At 37.2% G+C, this 16,480-nt stretch overlaps 1 protein-coding gene across 1 annotated transcript in view; it reads right to left on the bottom strand.

The window, feature by feature from the left end:
* Positions 1-171: 171 nt before the first annotated feature.
* nos1 (nitric oxide synthase 1 (neuronal)) overlaps positions 172-16,480 on the bottom strand; it is a 45,172-nt gene continuing 28,863 nt past the window's right edge. The window contains exons 15-29 of the mRNA XM_042000620.1: positions 16,324-16,428; positions 16,183-16,241; positions 15,949-16,065; positions 11,654-11,828; positions 11,180-11,318; positions 9,643-9,721; positions 9,254-9,447; positions 8,191-8,360; positions 6,844-7,054; positions 5,890-5,977; positions 4,138-4,259; positions 3,758-3,906; positions 3,333-3,527; positions 2,959-3,077; positions 172-790 (exon numbers count right to left, since the gene is read on the bottom strand). Coding sequence (XP_041856554.1) covers positions 775-790; positions 2,959-3,077; positions 3,333-3,527; positions 3,758-3,906; positions 4,138-4,259; positions 5,890-5,977; positions 6,844-7,054; positions 8,191-8,360; positions 9,254-9,447; positions 9,643-9,721; positions 11,180-11,318; positions 11,654-11,828; positions 15,949-16,065; positions 16,183-16,241; positions 16,324-16,428 — 1,938 coding nt within the window. The 3' untranslated portion in view covers positions 172-774. The remainder of the gene's footprint in view (positions 791-2,958; positions 3,078-3,332; positions 3,528-3,757; positions 3,907-4,137; positions 4,260-5,889; positions 5,978-6,843; positions 7,055-8,190; positions 8,361-9,253; positions 9,448-9,642; positions 9,722-11,179; positions 11,319-11,653; positions 11,829-15,948; positions 16,066-16,182; positions 16,242-16,323; positions 16,429-16,480) is intronic.

Raw genomic sequence — 16,480 nt, forward strand, 5'->3', positions numbered from 1 at the left:
CACCAGGTGCGACACAAGATTATGATGTTATGACAGAATAGACAGTCCGCTAAAGAGCACCGTCACCAAGGCTGCTGTCTTTTGATGTCTTGCCAGAGGGGAGTTAAATTATATGTTAATTGAGGCTGTGACACAATTGCTGTTTTAACAATTCAGTGACCCATAAACAATTGTTTGTTTGTTTTTTGTTTGTTTTTTTTCTATCTGCATGCCTGTACATCATTCAGTTTCCTAAAGCTACAGCCTCTTGATACAACATCCCAAAGATATTTCACCTGTCCTTTACAAAAAGTAAAGTTGACTCAGTTCATAAAGAAATGCCAGTTTATCACACATTTTCCCCAAAATATATAACCTCAATATAAGCCTTTTAACTGCAACAATAACACAGAGTATAGTATATTTCTTGAGTATATTCTTATCTTTGTCATGCATTCACAATGAGGCAGGTCATTACACTAGGTGCACGCATTATGAATCATTAAGATCAATTCAAACATTTTTAGAAGAATCATTAACAAGCAAAACAGAATTTTAAGAGAACAAAACATTTCCAACTTGCTACGGACAAAGTTGCAGAGCCCAACAGAAACATTAAAGTGGTATAAAAAAAGAAAGAAAATTTTAAAGGATCCCCCCCCCCTCCCCCCTTTTTTTTTTACAGTACAAAAATTGGCACAGTATATTTTAACCACTGTCGTCGCGATCTTCAGATCTTCAGATCTTCAGATCTTCAGGTTTTTTCTTTTTTCAGAGAGCTGGAGATTCATCGACCTACGAGCAGAAAACCCTGAGAGAAAAAAGACAACAGGAAAGAAGAGAAAGACAGACGGACAGAGAGACATAAAAACGAGATGTTACAGTCATTACTCATCCCTCGAGCAGGGGCTTTGATGGCCAAATGTGAAATTCAAGTGACAATCCACACAGGAACCATCGTCTGTGATGCATTATGTTGGTACTTAATGAGCCATAGTGGCTATGTAGGGCCCTTGTTTTGCTCTCATGGCAAGGGTATATGAAGTGTATGATCTTGAATATGCACAAATAACGTCGGAAACACAAACAGAAATGGAACAGAGCCGCTCGCTTTCACTCTAATCCTGTTAGTTTAAAGGCCTCACTACACTGGTTTCTATGGTTACTCTACTCTACATCTGCAAGTAAGGGTGATAACCCACTGTTGCCAAACAACCACATGTTGCAGATTGAAATCTACCTGCAAACGTCTGAGACATATCTTATAAGAAGTATTTTCTTCCTTAAAATCTTAAATACTCTGCTAATGTATGTGAGAGACAACAATGGGAAATATTGCTGGTAAAAAGATGAATAACTAAGGACCCGCCCCTCTCAGTTCTAGTGTTGCAGATGAGAAACGAACTTGTGTGTTTGTGTTGTGTATAGAAAATAATGTACTTGCTAAAATATTCTAACAGAAACATATCAACATGAATGATGAATGGATGACCAAAATCTATATAAATTACTTTTTTTCTCTCAGTTGGTGCATGAGATTGTGAGACACAAGTCATGACTAAGTCAGCATGTTACAAACACAGTAAATATTAGTTACTTAAAGAGCTCTAGGGTATTTGGATTAAGACTTAATGAAGGTCATCTGAGTTTTTGGAACTTGAAGAGTTTAAAAACATGGACAGCAAAGCTTAGACATAATTGAATTTTTAAAACAGTGAAGCCTGCAGAACATTTAGACAACAAGTCCTAGAAAAATAATTATAAATCACTGGAGGTGAATTTGGGTCCAGACCAACCTCTTCCTTAAAAGAAGGAATGGTCTTCTCATAATAAATAATTGTAGTACATTAAGTCACTACTGATATTTCTAATTCCCTTTGGCATGATGTAACCTTCATGGGAGCAACAAATATTTAAAAATAAGATATCCTGCAGAAATCTGCAGGATAACCAGTTTCTAAGGTTTATAACCAGCGATTACGGTTGATTTTTTTGACCAGATGCATATTGGCAATATACTCCAGTGACCAAAGAATCATGTGGCTTTTCTATATCTAAGCACAGTGAGGGATGACAGAGGGTAAGTTTGTTCCAGTGCATGCAGCAGTCTTATTTGCGCATGTATGACTCACATCAGGTAATGACAGGCCCACACACAGTAAATGTTAATGTCAAACAAATAAATGATTAGACACATTCCCTTACACCTACAAAACACATTTATAATCTAAACCCAGCTGCATTCCTTTGCTTTGTCACATGTTTTTGAAATGTTTTGCTTTGCTAAGCTGTAAATGCCAGGTAAGCATTTATGATACAGGGTATTGTTTCAGATTATAATTTTATTAATAGTATTATGGAGAAAGGTCTGGCTCTGCCATGCTAGCATTTTGGTAAAGAGGAACCAAAAAAGTAAAAAAAATAAAATAAAAAAAATGCAGGTTTGTTTCTTTTTTTTAAGCCAATCACAAATGTGTTGAATGGGGAACTTTGCAACTGTTCACCCAACAACCAGGCAGGCCTGACCCTGTTGGAAGATTTAAATCAACAAATCTCCCCGTTGTCAACATGGTGTTTGTAACTCAAGAGATGATGTGATTTCACCACAGTTAAGGAGTTTTTAAAACAATAATGCACAGGAATTGGTAGGGTTGAGCGGCTGATTGGAAAAACCTAAGGATATTTTGGACTAATTTTTGAGGGACAGATGCATCTTTTAATTGTAAAAATCAAATTTTCATGAATTGCCTGTGGATATCCATTTGGTTATTCTTTTAATTTAATTATTAAATTGATTAATAAACTAGTAGTAGTAAAGTGTAAGCAATTCCTACTGATTCTTGATATCTCATGTCTTTTTTTTAATTGATTTTGATAAATTTTTCATTACACTTTAAAAGGAAATTACTGGAAATGAAAAAGAAAAGTAAAAAAAAAAGTTAGAAAAGGTAGTAAATAATTTTTAAAAAGAACACATACTCATCTGAGTCCTTTTTGCTTTCCTCAATGTAGGCGATGGACTCTGAGCGAATCCGATTGGTGACCTCGTAGGTACGCAGAGTGACCCCGAAGATGTCCTCATGGTATCGGTTCTCATCCTGGTAACAAGAAGGTGTTGAGAGTAGAAGAGGAAAACGAGCATGAGAAGTTACATAAAACATATTGTTTGACATATCTAAATTTTCTTTACTGCAAGGGAAAGTTTGTAGAAGTGAGTGTGATGATGTGCGCTTTCCTGATAACTGAACCAAACACGCCTTAAATTTTCAGCCAATCCATGATTAGATATCAATATCCACAGTAAGACTACAATCACCACCTTAATGGTTGATATATAATTAACATCTTCTTACCCTAAGCTTGCTGATGTAGAAGCCGGCATCCTCTAGACTCATGTTGCCTTGCTGCTTGATGATTTGCTGGACAGTCTTGAGAACATCTCCAGCCATTGTAACATCCCCACAAACATAGATGTGTCCGCTCTCCTTCCTCAGGCACTGGTACACCGTCTCTGACAGATGCTCTCGCAGTACATCTTGTACATATTTCTGACAGAGAGGCAGTGAATAAAAGGTCAGTGCGCATTAAGAAGTTGAGTGTGAGGATAATAAGAAAAGAAACCATTTTTAAATCCGAGTAAATCTAATCTGAAAAAATATGTCATTTGGAATTGTCGGTTCAGTTGTGACATTGTGAATTTCTTTCAAACCCACTCAGCAGTCCAGAGAGTTTTGACAAGTTAACACATCCAGAGTTTTAGAGAGTTTAGTGCTTGTACCTTTGGTTTGCCGGGTTCTCTGGAGTAAGCCGCATAGAGCTCCTTGAACACCCCTTTGTTCTTAGCTTGAATAGTCTCCTCCTTATAAATGTGGTCCATCTCAGACTGCCGACAGCCAAACACCAGGACCATGGGGCACGACTTAATCCCTTTAAGATGACAGGTAGTTTACTTTTGTGCAGCACTGTCAATCTGCAGCTTTGTGCATTGAAATTATATTCCATCAGAACTTGGAGAAGCACATACAACTTATGAAAGATTTAATCTATCACCTAGTCCTTGATAGTTTTCCAACAAGACATGAAATTGAAGATTCTACTGGCTTATATGTAAGTGAAAAATACCCAACACAGAAAATAAGAAACGTAAAAATGTCTAACCATTGTGCTCAAGATCATATAGTCTGTGTTGCCAGAAGCTTCTGAAGGGGGCGATGCCTGTTCCTGGACCCACCAGGATACAAGGTGCTTGGTTGTCTTTGGGAAGTTGGAATGACGGTGCACTAAAATACAAAAGATGGGTAAAAAAAATGTTTAATCAACATGAAAGTGATCACAAAACATTTATAATTTATTATAAAAGTTTTAGAAGTTAAAAATAGCTGGATAAAGCAGTTGGGTTAGTTATGATAAGTTAGAGTATTTGAGGAATATCCCTTTTTTAGATATTGGATTGAGACATCAAACAAGACCTGTGCTGTGTAGCATGGTACAGAGAATATACGTTTTATTTTCCCTCCACAGTCAAAAGACATTCATACTACTTTAATCTGTGATTCTAAGTTGCTTCTCGGTATGAGTATTAGTGTGCAAGCACAATTGTGTTTATATGTCAACTATGTGACAGACTGGTAACCTGTCCAGGATGTACTCCAGCTCTCAGTATCTGAGATGTATACCGTAGATAATAAAAAGCAAATTAATAGTCATTTTAGTTGATTTTTGGTTGGGAAAATATGTATCAAGAACAAATATTTCAGTGAATGCAGATGATGTGTCTCTTTCAGTGAAAAGTCACTAGTCCGGCCCTAATACCAATACTTGCTTCAACCCCAGTGACCCCAGTTCCTACTATAACCGATGTCATTAAATTTCAACAAAACTGAAGACAATGTTTTATATTATTCTCCACTGTAAAGCTGAGGGACCTTAGGAAGATACAGGTGAAACCTGTGGAGGGACATTTGTAAAATTAGTTAATGTATGACCCTGATTGACGTTACTGCAACAAGCTAGTTTAACTAGCTCTGCACAAAGCTTGCAAATAGCTTCCTTTACTATGTGCCAGCACTTCCCAGGCTCATAAAAACTTGACTTTAGCTGTCATTCCTGCACTATGCTTTGAATTTTAAAATGCATCTCCTGCACATATCCAGTCTCCTTCTGCATGAGCTAGTTGTTTTATTGTGTAATACTGTGTTTTAACATAATGACTTGCTCAGCTGTATTGTAAAGAGGCCTCTGCATCAATGCATCAAACTCTGCAAGTTTAATTAAAAGTGAGATCTCAGGCTCAGCTGGGAGGTTAGTAATTTCGGGAACCTTATGTGTCATATTTAACCAGATTATTCCAGAGCATCGCTATGTGACAGCCAAATACAAATGCCTGATAGAGTAAATGTGTTGTAGGGTCCTGACTGCAACCCATATCCTGTTTGTATAGTGTAAACAGATGCATTTTTCAGCGCTTGACCTTTGGGTAGGAACAGGCAATTTATGTTTTGTGCACGAAAGAAGCAAAATGTGTGAGATGCTAACATGTGTTCTTTTTTTCCAATTAGCTGGATTGATTTGTCATTAAAATTGTTGTGCATGTCTCTTGGCGTCAGCTTTGTCAACATAATCATGCAGTATACACACAGTTTATAAAGAATACATATTCTATTTGTAAAGTGAGTTTAGAAATAAATGATGAATACACTATAAACAGGAAAAGACCCTGTATGGTGGAGATAAATATTGGGGTAGAGCTAGTTGGCTTCAGGTTTGTCAGATGTTTCATTCCACACTTGTAAAAATAAGAAATATTGATCTTCTCATTGTGGTTTTCGCAACAAAGCTAATGTGCCTATTTCCCAAAATGTCAAACCTTTCCTTTAACACGTTAGAAAACTGATTCATTTAGATCATTACCCCCGGACAAAACACGGCACCATCTCCCCGTTCTCTATCCTGTTGAGCCACGATGAACACACTCCATGGTGGATGGGCCCCTCTCCATCTGAAAGAGATGATTACAGAGCAATCACTTCACCTTTTTTCTCTCCGTTCTGCCTCCCACTCTTTTTAAGTGTACAAACTAACAAGAGAAAAGTGGCCCCAACACACCTGCAAAGCTACAACTATCTCTCCCCCTTTCTCCCTCTATGAGCAAATTATTGTAATTCAAACATTGCCTATACAATCATAGTAATATATTCACATAAGTAGAGAGTACGTATGAGAGAAAATCACAGTGCAGAAAACAGCAGCAGCAGCTCTGGCAGTGTTTCCTGATGACTTAAGATTATAGATGCTAACCTCAAAGGTTGGGCTATGAGAGGTAAACACTGAATTTAAAACTTGAAAATGTAAAGCATTTACATGCAGTCAGATCTTTTTACCTACAGTGTTTTTGTTGCTTGTGTTTGTGCTTGTTTATCTCAGTAGATTCTATTTAGAGATTTAGAGAATCATCCGGAGGGGCTTTTAAATCTATGCTTCTTGTAATTATAGTTTTGGTCTGGCTGCCCTGTAAAAACTAGCTTTTAAAAACAACTTCAAATCAGTTTCTTTGAGCCATTGGAGGGTTTTCAGGGGCTGAGTAATTTGACTTTTTAAATCTGCGCAACAGCCATGTAGGAGCTAAAACACAGTTCCACTAATCCATAACCCCAACTGAGCTCAAGTTAAATATATGTACAAGACATGTATGTTATAAGAAATGCTGTGACTCGACACTAAAACACAGCATCCTCAAACCCACTAATAAATACTAAAGTTTAACCTTCTTTGAAGCTGAAAAAAGTCATATAAGCCTGCAGCTTTAAATTGATTGAAGAGATGTTCCAACTGAAACATTGCCTGAAATCAGAAGTGACTCCTCACCTCTAGTACGGTAGGAGACGACGGCCACTGTGAGGTGGATCTCTCCCGGATAACGGTCAGGAGAGGAGCTGATAGAATAGTAGCGAGGCTGCAGCAGGGGCAGCTGTGTGAGCAGCAGGGTGGAGGGCATCTGGATGGAAGGGAACTGCTCCAACACCTCCACCAGAGTGGGATTGTTGTACCACTTCCATTCCTCATATTCCTGCAAGCCCTAGGAAGACAAGATGAAAAATGAGGTAGGACAAAAACAAATTCAGGGGTACTTTTTTCTGTTAATGAAAGAATGTAAAATATCATCCGCAGAGGAAGAAAAGTCCAGGATAATTTCTTCTTTCAGATCACATTGCTGACTTGAGAGCAGGAGGCGGCCACAAGCAGAGCCATTCACCATTCAATGCCTGTATTTGTGTGTCATCACTGACATTTGGATGTGATGAATTTAGAACACCACCACCAGGCTAAAAAATAATTTTTGCTTTATTTTCAAGCTTTTAATGAGCCAAACAGTGCTCAATGGTGTCATCAGACACAGTTTGAAGCACCTCAAGTAATGAGTGAAGTTTAAAGAGCAAAAGTACTTTGAAGCCTGGGATTTTTAGCCTTGACAAACAGATGGACCTTTTGGATTTTCTGCATATTAAAAGCTAATTTTTTTTTTATTTATTTAATTTTCTTTAATGCTTTTAAAAAATAACTCAATAACAATAGAGACAGATTTCATCTGTTTTCAAATGCTTAAATGACTTGATGGATTTTAAAGAAATTTAGAAAAATGCTGCCTTTTTGCTGACATGAGCTTTAGATTTAGTATTAGAAAAACAATCTGAAGTTCTGATTATACTGCTTTCTTTCCCTGACTTAAGAAGCTGGCCATCTTTCCCACTTGCTTTGATGACTGTGATTCTACATGCGAGTCACTTCTTGGCTTCATCCAGCATTTTCCCCACATTGACAAAAATGATGAACTGTGGGAGGCACTGCAAGGGTGAATGGCTCTGGGTTAGAGTAATCAGCTTTAACTGCTACGCATTTCCATCAATGCAAAGTGCATCATTTTTGCTTGCAGACACAGAAAAACCAGCTTCCATATTTTGATAACAAACATGATAAATGTGTTATGCTATTGTAGCTTAACGACAGTGAGTTTTAACTGAGTTGTGTTTTATAATAAATAAAAAGTGCAAAAATGTCTATGTTAGATAGTCAAATGGAATACAGCGCATACTATAAGAAATAGTCTATACACACAATTTGCTCATAATATTTGTGGTCATGAACCATGCTCAGCACTTAGTGTGGCAGCAGCTCACAAAAAGTTCAATGTTAAGGGCAAAAGAGTGAATTTACCTTACTGAGGATCTCTAGTTTCTTTTTCTCTTTGTCATTGGTTGCCAGGGCAGCAAACTGCTGCAGTAGCACAGGGGTTGGAGGAGTGGTAATGTCCAGGAAGTGCTGGAAAGCTTGGTAAATAGTGCAGGGAGGGATACGAGTCTCATTTGTCCAATTACTGATTACACCTGCAGAAAAAAAATATGGTAAATAGCTAATTCTCCTAAGATATTAACCATGGATTAAATGACTATGTTGCAGCAATATTTGTTAACATTTAATTGTCTGTTGTTGGGGTGGTACCTGGGCCTGGAATTTACCTAAAGAAACAAAACAACTAAAGTTTTTTGTGTTAAAACCACATCTGCTATATGAAAACTGTACTGATTTCACTAAATTTAAACTGAAACTTTGAAAGGTAATTCCCCTGGTTTATGCAATTTTTTTTTACCCAGGTTTAAAAGTGTTATGTCCATTTATTTCAAAAGGGTTTCTACTTTTAGCAATTTTTATTTTAAATTTTAAAAACCAATTTAATCCACATTTAAACCGAGAAAACCTTACTCAGTGTCAGTCTGGGTTAGTGCATCAAGCGCATGTTTTAAAGGCTTTTATAGACACATTTCATAATACGTTTTACTAAACACTTCACTCAAACCCTCACTTAAACTGGTTTTAATGTGGAACTGGTTGGTTGAAATGAAGCATTAAAACAATCCAGAGTTGCTGTTGGAAACAGGAGAAAGCATTTTACAGAAGGCAGGAGGTTTATTGTCAAGGTAAATCTTGTTCAAGCACACATACTGTGTTCAAATAAGACTCATAGCTTCACAGTTACAGTGAATATCACAATTACGTCAACTAGTGTCACCACAACTGCCAAAATACAGCTACACTGAAAGATTTCTGTGGACAGATCCCCTCTAAAGTCTGCCCTTGTCATGTCTGCTGAGGCAAGAGAGAATGTCTCCTATTCATGTTTTCATTTTGACATTCTGCCTAGATTTTTATCTGCAACCTTCCCAGTTACACGCCTACTGTGTTCACACAGTAGCATGATGTTGCTAACAACATCACCCACCTAAGGCAGTATTCCTCTCCTCCAGGAACTCCACTTTGACAATTTGATTGAGAGGTGGAGCATCCTCCAGTTTATCTAAGAGAGCCGTAACCAGGTCCTCGTGGTTGCCAGGGTAGATGCCCAGATGGTCGCCGGGCTTGTAGCGCAGGCTGTCGTGGTTGTTTGTGTGGAGCCGCACAAAGATGGTGGAGCGACTATAAGAGAGATCAAAGATGGAGGTAAAATGCTGCAACATTTTCAGTCTGTTCCAGATAGTTCACACAAACACAGTATAAACTGAATGAAAGACGAACGCACTGGATTCATTAAACATTATTTAAAAATGTGCAAAAAATTGCTAATAACATGACTTTTTCTGTGGAAGGTGCTTTGTGTGTATAAATACATACTTTGATTTGGGACTCTGCAAGTTTTGAGCTTCTATAATCTTTGCTCCATAAACTTTCTTCTTGTGAATAGTGTACAAAGCTGTAAGGCAGACAGAAACAAGATTTCATGCACATTAAGATCACTCACTTTCATTATTTAGTTGTACTCAGTACATGTAGATAGAGTCAATTTACAGTAAAAGTCATCTCGAGGCACTTGAAAGAGAAAGTAAACAAAATTATCTTGACCTGCTGACTTGCTTGGAAAATGCACTTATCTGGTTTCTCTCTGAGAGTTGCAACATTAAGTCCAGAGTCAGAATCCAAATTTGATTAAGCAAAAAGACTGGAATTATTTTAATGAATGGTATCTGAACAGATTAAATTTACAAGACAGTTGCTGCACATTTTTAATACACAAACACAACATAGGTAATTATTGTGTGGGTGTTCTGCAAACACTACAATATATGTTGTAGCCTTTTCAAAGCGTATTAACAACAACAAACACTCCAGATATTTTTTTCTCAATTGTTATAATAATCAACATGTTTGTTTTTATTTATTTTTTTATTTCTTTGGGGGGAAAATATTAATTAAGAGAGACATATGTCTCTTATCTTGTGCATCAATTGATTCCTGGCATTCTCTTTTTACTCCACACACAAGTTGCCTCTGAAATCAACTCTAACCAAGAGAATAAATAAATTCTCTTCCCATTAATATGATCCCTGTCATTCTAATCACTTTGTTTTTATCTAAAATAAATCATTTATTGTTCCTGTCTTAGGAGAGAATATTTACAAATACAACAAGTATGTGGCTTAACAGAACCACAAAATACAAGCAGCAGAGATACGCGCATTTAAAATGAATAAAACTTTCTCTGCAACTACAGTATGATATATTGTATGGCAGTGTTAATCAGTTCTGATGGTTTTTTAGATTATTTATATTACATACACAATATGAGCACAGCTGAACAAACAGTTCAGTATGAGAAAATATGAAGTTAACATCCATTAATTATTAGGATACTACAGAACTGGAATACTGAAAAAGCATACAAATACAAACTACAGCAGAGACAAAACTGATGACGGTTTTGTCACTTTTTTAGTGAAATGGGTTTGTGTCAGAAAAATAGTTTTTAAGCTGATAAATTAGCCATTAATTGTCTTTGTTGTTATTGTTAACCACATGTAATGAATGTTAATTTACATGCAATAAGACAAGTACAATACTTCACAGTTATAATGAACTACATTAAGAGAATGTAAATAGACATAAATCCATTAGCGTTAGAATTTATCTTCAAAGCTGCTGCTTTATTACATAATGAATATAATATTTTGAACTGAGAGCAAATTGCCTTGAAATTGCTCTGTAATTTTTCATTCCACAACAGAGATGCAGACCACAGCTTCAGGTGATGTAGTGGCTGAGTCACTGATAAATCACAGTTATTTTGTGCAGTGGTACTTATCAGCACTTATTGCCTCTTGGATATCAAGACACAATCAGCAGCTCAGAGCTCTGTTTCCAGAGAATTACTTGCCTTCTGTGAGGGCTGGGGCTTCAGCTGTGTATGTTAGGCGGAACTTGCTCTTCTTCCAGCTGCGGTCATTGCTGATTAATGAGTCATTGGCCTTCTCAATGTTCACATCGTCACCGACACAGAATACATCACAAGCAGCCTTGATGACAATGACAACACAGCCACAGGAAAGACATGTTAGAAGAAACTTTTTGGTGCAGAAAACCAAATGAAACCAAAATAAGTAACCAAACGACTTCAAAGTGCCACCTTGACTGTTGTGGTTGTTTCAAAGATATGAGAGGATTTCTCTGATGGCATTTACAGTATAATGCTGTGGCTTGTCAATGTTAAAATGTTAATATGATCACCTGTTTATTGTATCTGATTGTAGCCTTTGTGAGTAACCAACCTATCACATTTTGGAGTAAAGGTATGAAAATGTTTCCAAACAGGAAACACAAGCCCAAAGGGTCTTAAACCCAAGAAACTAACCTTAAAAACTTTCTTGGCCCATGTTCTGAATGACTCCTCCTGGCCACACAGCTCATCTCCTTCTCCCATGCGTAGGATGCGCTCACCCCCCAGCTCTTCAAACAGCGTGTCCATGGCGTGGGCAAAGGCGCAGAAGTGTGGGTAGGCCCTGGAGCCAAGGCCAAACACCGAGAACCTAAACAAAGACACATGCATGGAAAGAAAAACACAGAGACCGAGGCAAGAACTGTGAAAAAAGCAAAGCACAAACACTGCACTGTAAACTGTCTTCTGTGGGCCTATGTTAGAAAATTGTCTTTTATCCCTTCTTAAAATGCAGCAAACAAAAATAAAATGTTTTTACAAAAACTTGTACTGTTTGGCTTAAGTAGAAGAAACATTTGCAAAATGAAATAAGTCATGTAGACATGCAGATGACTGCTCCACTGCTGCACTGTGAACAAGCCAGCCCACATCAGATTCAAGTTTGAGCAAAATTTCTGTTGTCCCCTCTTCTCTAACAGATCAGCAATATGTCCAATGCAATAATGTTTGTTATCTTAAAAGAGTCTAAAAGTTGCTCTCATGTGGAGTATGTACTGAGGCGAAATTCAGTCAAAAGGCTAGACTTGGACAAACGCTGTGAAGGATGATTATGCATTATAAAGATGGCAAACTAATTTAAATTTAGTATTAAATGATGGAGGGGGAGCATCAAAACATGACTTTTTAAGAGAATACTAATAAAGTTAAAAGCAAAGTCAAACATTTGCAACAAAAACAAGGTTTTAAATTTTCTTTATATTCAGAGGCTGACAATGTTTTAGTAAATATCTTAACGTTTCCAGAAAATTCCTTTAGTTTTGGTCCAAATGGATCAAAGACCAAGCTAAATCCTTTCTTAAAGACCTTATACTGTAATCTTTCTCAACAGTTTACAACAGTGGTTTCCAGACTCTGAAGAAGTAGAATAGGAAGCAAAGCCCTCAGTCATTAGATCCTTCTTTTGTGGAAGTTGCTCTCAGTATGAGTTCAGAAGACAGACACTTTCTCCACTTTTGTGATTAAACTTAAAGTCTGGAAAGCTTTAAGTTATAGCATTTAGTTTGGCTCTTCCCAAGTCCGGAGGGGGGTCTTTTCCTGGATATGTGCCGACACGGCACTGTGGTGGGACATTGCATGTGCATGTCTACTTGTTATTGCAGTCTACTGCCACATGGGGGCAGTGTTGAAAACATGGGAACAGCTTAAAAAGTAGACCCTCTTTGTTTTGCTTTCCCTGTTTGTTTTGCCCTGATGCAGGATTGAGCACTTTAGTACCCTATGGTTAAGAAACAACACATTGTCGAACAAAAGTATAGATGATTAGAGACCGTGTTGTTATGTGTGTTATGTATGTGTGAAGAAGGTTGAACTTCTTAAAACTTAAAGTCCAAATCACCATGACAGTATCCTCTTGTCCACACCTCGCCAAGCTGTTGTCCAGATTTGGAAAACCAGCTCCATATTAGCTTACCAAGCCAAAACACATCACCAAGTCCAACTGAAGGATATCAGCCAAATTCTTTGGAAACTCTTACCAAGGTCTGGGTTAAACTATTGACTATTGCTACTGAGTTGATATGCCTTAGAGAACCCGATGATAGGGAAAAGGGAAGTAGTTTAACATGAGAAGTGGTCTGTGAAACAGGGACACAGAATTACATGGATATTTAAAGAACCAGGGCCCTCATTTACCAACTATTCTTACGCACCGATTTGTGTGTATATTGTGTGAGAACATTTTTACGCAAAGTGTGGACTTTACCGTCTTGTAAGCACACTTAGAAATGTTCTTTTATACCAGCTGACCTCTTTATCTCGAATCATTTGCTGCACTCATTTCTCTCTGCAGCATTTATTTATTCTTTTTGTTAGTTTGGCTTTTTTACGCAGTGTCTTGTTTCAGAAGATTTATCTCCTGCACTTTTTTACAAGTGAGCTCTGAATCTGTTTTTAAAAATCAACATTGAACTCGAATGTGTGAAATAAACACATGTTTGGTTGGCTTCAATGTTTTACTCTCTTCATCACTCCAAGGAGAAACACAGACAATTGCTGTGTGAGTTTTACAGGGACATGATGTCTCTATATATGATTAATAAATGAGAGCCCAGGTATCTGAAATGATTGAGCAAGACAAAGTGTGTGGCTAGAAACAGTGTCATATAAAAAAAAGAGTACTGAATTATTTTAACATTTTGGGAAAATGGTAGTGATGAGCAGGACAGACCCACATCAATAATTAGCATAGAAAAATTTAAATAGAAGGATAGAATACAGATCCTGTACGAGTGGATCCAGTGGCTTCAGGTGCAGCGATGACTGCACTACAGGTAACTATATCAACATTGTGTACATGTATACCATCTTCTTCTTTGGTCCTTATTAGGCATTAATCATCCCAAACACAACCAGTACTGATATTTTGAAGATCACACAAGTATAGTTCATATAGAGACACCGCAGTAAAAATGCTAGCACAAATATAGCAGTATTCATGTATTCAGACCCACAGCAAGTAGATATAAATGCCTCATTTCAAGTAAATAAAAACATAACAGCTATTATATACCAATAGAAACACAGTTTCTAATGACATATAAAATGTTTGTCATTTTGTTTTGATTTTGTAGAAATAGAATTTACTTCACGAAAAATATTTCTTTGATTGTTAAACAAAAAGCAGTAAAGCCTTGGATGAAGATAAGCGATAGGAAGAGTACCCCACCAAAAAGATATAAACTAAATAAGAACTCTTACCGCAGTGGGGGAGGTTTCACTCTATAGAAGAGAAGACATGCCCGTATGTTATTTTATGAATCACATAATATATCTACGTAAGCAAAAATCCACTTTTAACAGTTATGAGAAGAGGCTCAGAGAAATTACATTTAGAGAGTAAGTGAGGAGGTAGGGGGAGAAAGTGTTTGTAACTAAGGCCAGATGACCCTCAGATTAGCTGAAGGCAGCCTATGGCAGTGACTGGGGGATTGTCAAGATACACATGCTTATGAACTTTAAACCTTGCTGGTAGGAAAGTGGAAGATCATGCAATCTTTTGAGACCACAAAGGCCAGAAAGTAAGATGAGAACCTTTGACTAGTTTGAACCTGTGGAGACCAGAGAGCGAGGTGAGTTTTTATGAGTTGAAGAGGGGAAAGTGAGATGTGAGACCTGTTGATCCACTTTAAGCCATGAAGGCCAGACTTCAATGTGAGAGAACACATAATATTGGCATGCAGTAGGTAAATAGTAAAATTACAACAACCCTACCGGTGGGCATCAGCAGAGGAGTAATAATATTGATGAGCTTATTACTTTCTGAGGAGATTTAGATGGAGGAGATTATAAACAGTTTTCTGCTGTTGGTTATGTCAAAATTATGTCCTCTGGGACAAGAGAAAGGTGATGTGTTGGAAAACTTCTGCAAATAGGAATCATTAAACAGGCTGGATAAGCTTGTAGGTGCAGCAGAGCAGGATTTACTGGAAAGGTGCCTGAAGGCAAAATGAAGGCTTTAGATGAGCAAACGATCAGGGAATAACCGCTGCATCAACTTCTGCACCAAAGGAACAACAATTTGAAAATTTCCACCAAAACTGACATGATTTAGACATATGACTGACTCCATTCCATAACGATTATATTCAAAGAAACAAAACTCTGACCTGACATGCTCAGAGAGAGTTCGCTGATGTGGAAATTCAGAATTGAATAATACTTTCAATAAATAAGAATGACACATTCAATAACTAAGAAAAGAGAACTTTCATTGAGAAATGGGTTTACATGTAAATCCTTTCATTTGTTGATCTATAAAAATATTGGACAAAGCATTTAAGAGCATTTTTAGCTTTCTTTAAGCTATGCGAACCTTCATAGTTGACTATTAGGTTGGAATGCCGCTAAATTATTTAGCTGAGTGGCATTCTGAAGGGTTAGGGAGAGGAATCTCACTTTTTTGTCAAGCTGAACATTTTAGACTTCAAAACTCAGAAAACTCAGAAAAAAAAAAAAAACATTTGAAGAAGTTACTTTAACCCACAAGCAGCTGATGGCCATTTCAGTAAAACCTTTTCCTAAGTACATGTTCATTTGTAAGTTCTAAGAGTTTGGAGATGACTGTTGATCTCATTGACATATCTTTTTGTTTAAATCCCCTTTGTACCAAGATGCTTAGCTGTTTAGAAAAGCATTTTTTGAGATGCATTATTAAAGAAACACCATTTTGTTTCATTGTAATTTTCTAATTTCATTTGTTTTGGGTTGTTTACCTGACATTAGCAAGCGGTCCCGTGCTCTCAAAATTTATCTTAGCCTCTGGTTCATCACTGGAGGATTTCCGAGTGTCAGAGTAAGAAGATACACTGTTGAAACGGACCTTGTAGCTCCTAGATGGTGAGATAAAAGCAGCAAAATTAGGCCAGATTATCTTCTCAGGAGATAAAAAGATGGAAATTTGGCATAAATCAAGATCAAACACAGGTGAGTTGTGGGGCTAAACTTACTTTCTGTCCTCTGTGTTGGATGTTGGGTGTCGCATTTCCATTAAGGCAGCTCCAAATTTCTAAAGCAACAATAAAAAAAAGTTAGCAATCTGTGCTGAAACTGGTTAACTGATTTATTGAATATAAACTATATGTATATACCTCCCCATTCTCAGGTGGATCCCCGTTACCAAATGTGCTGGTCACCACTAAAACCAGTGTCTCATGTTCCAGGTCAACCACATCATATTCATCCATGGAAATGACCTGCAGGCAAAAAACAAAACAAACAAACAAAAAAAACATTATACTGGCAGAA

The sequence above is a fragment of the Melanotaenia boesemani genome, chromosome 11 (genome assembly GCF_017639745.1).
Source record: "Melanotaenia boesemani isolate fMelBoe1 chromosome 11, fMelBoe1.pri, whole genome shotgun sequence".
Classification (NCBI taxonomy): Eukaryota; Metazoa; Chordata; class Actinopteri; order Atheriniformes; family Melanotaeniidae; genus Melanotaenia; species Melanotaenia boesemani.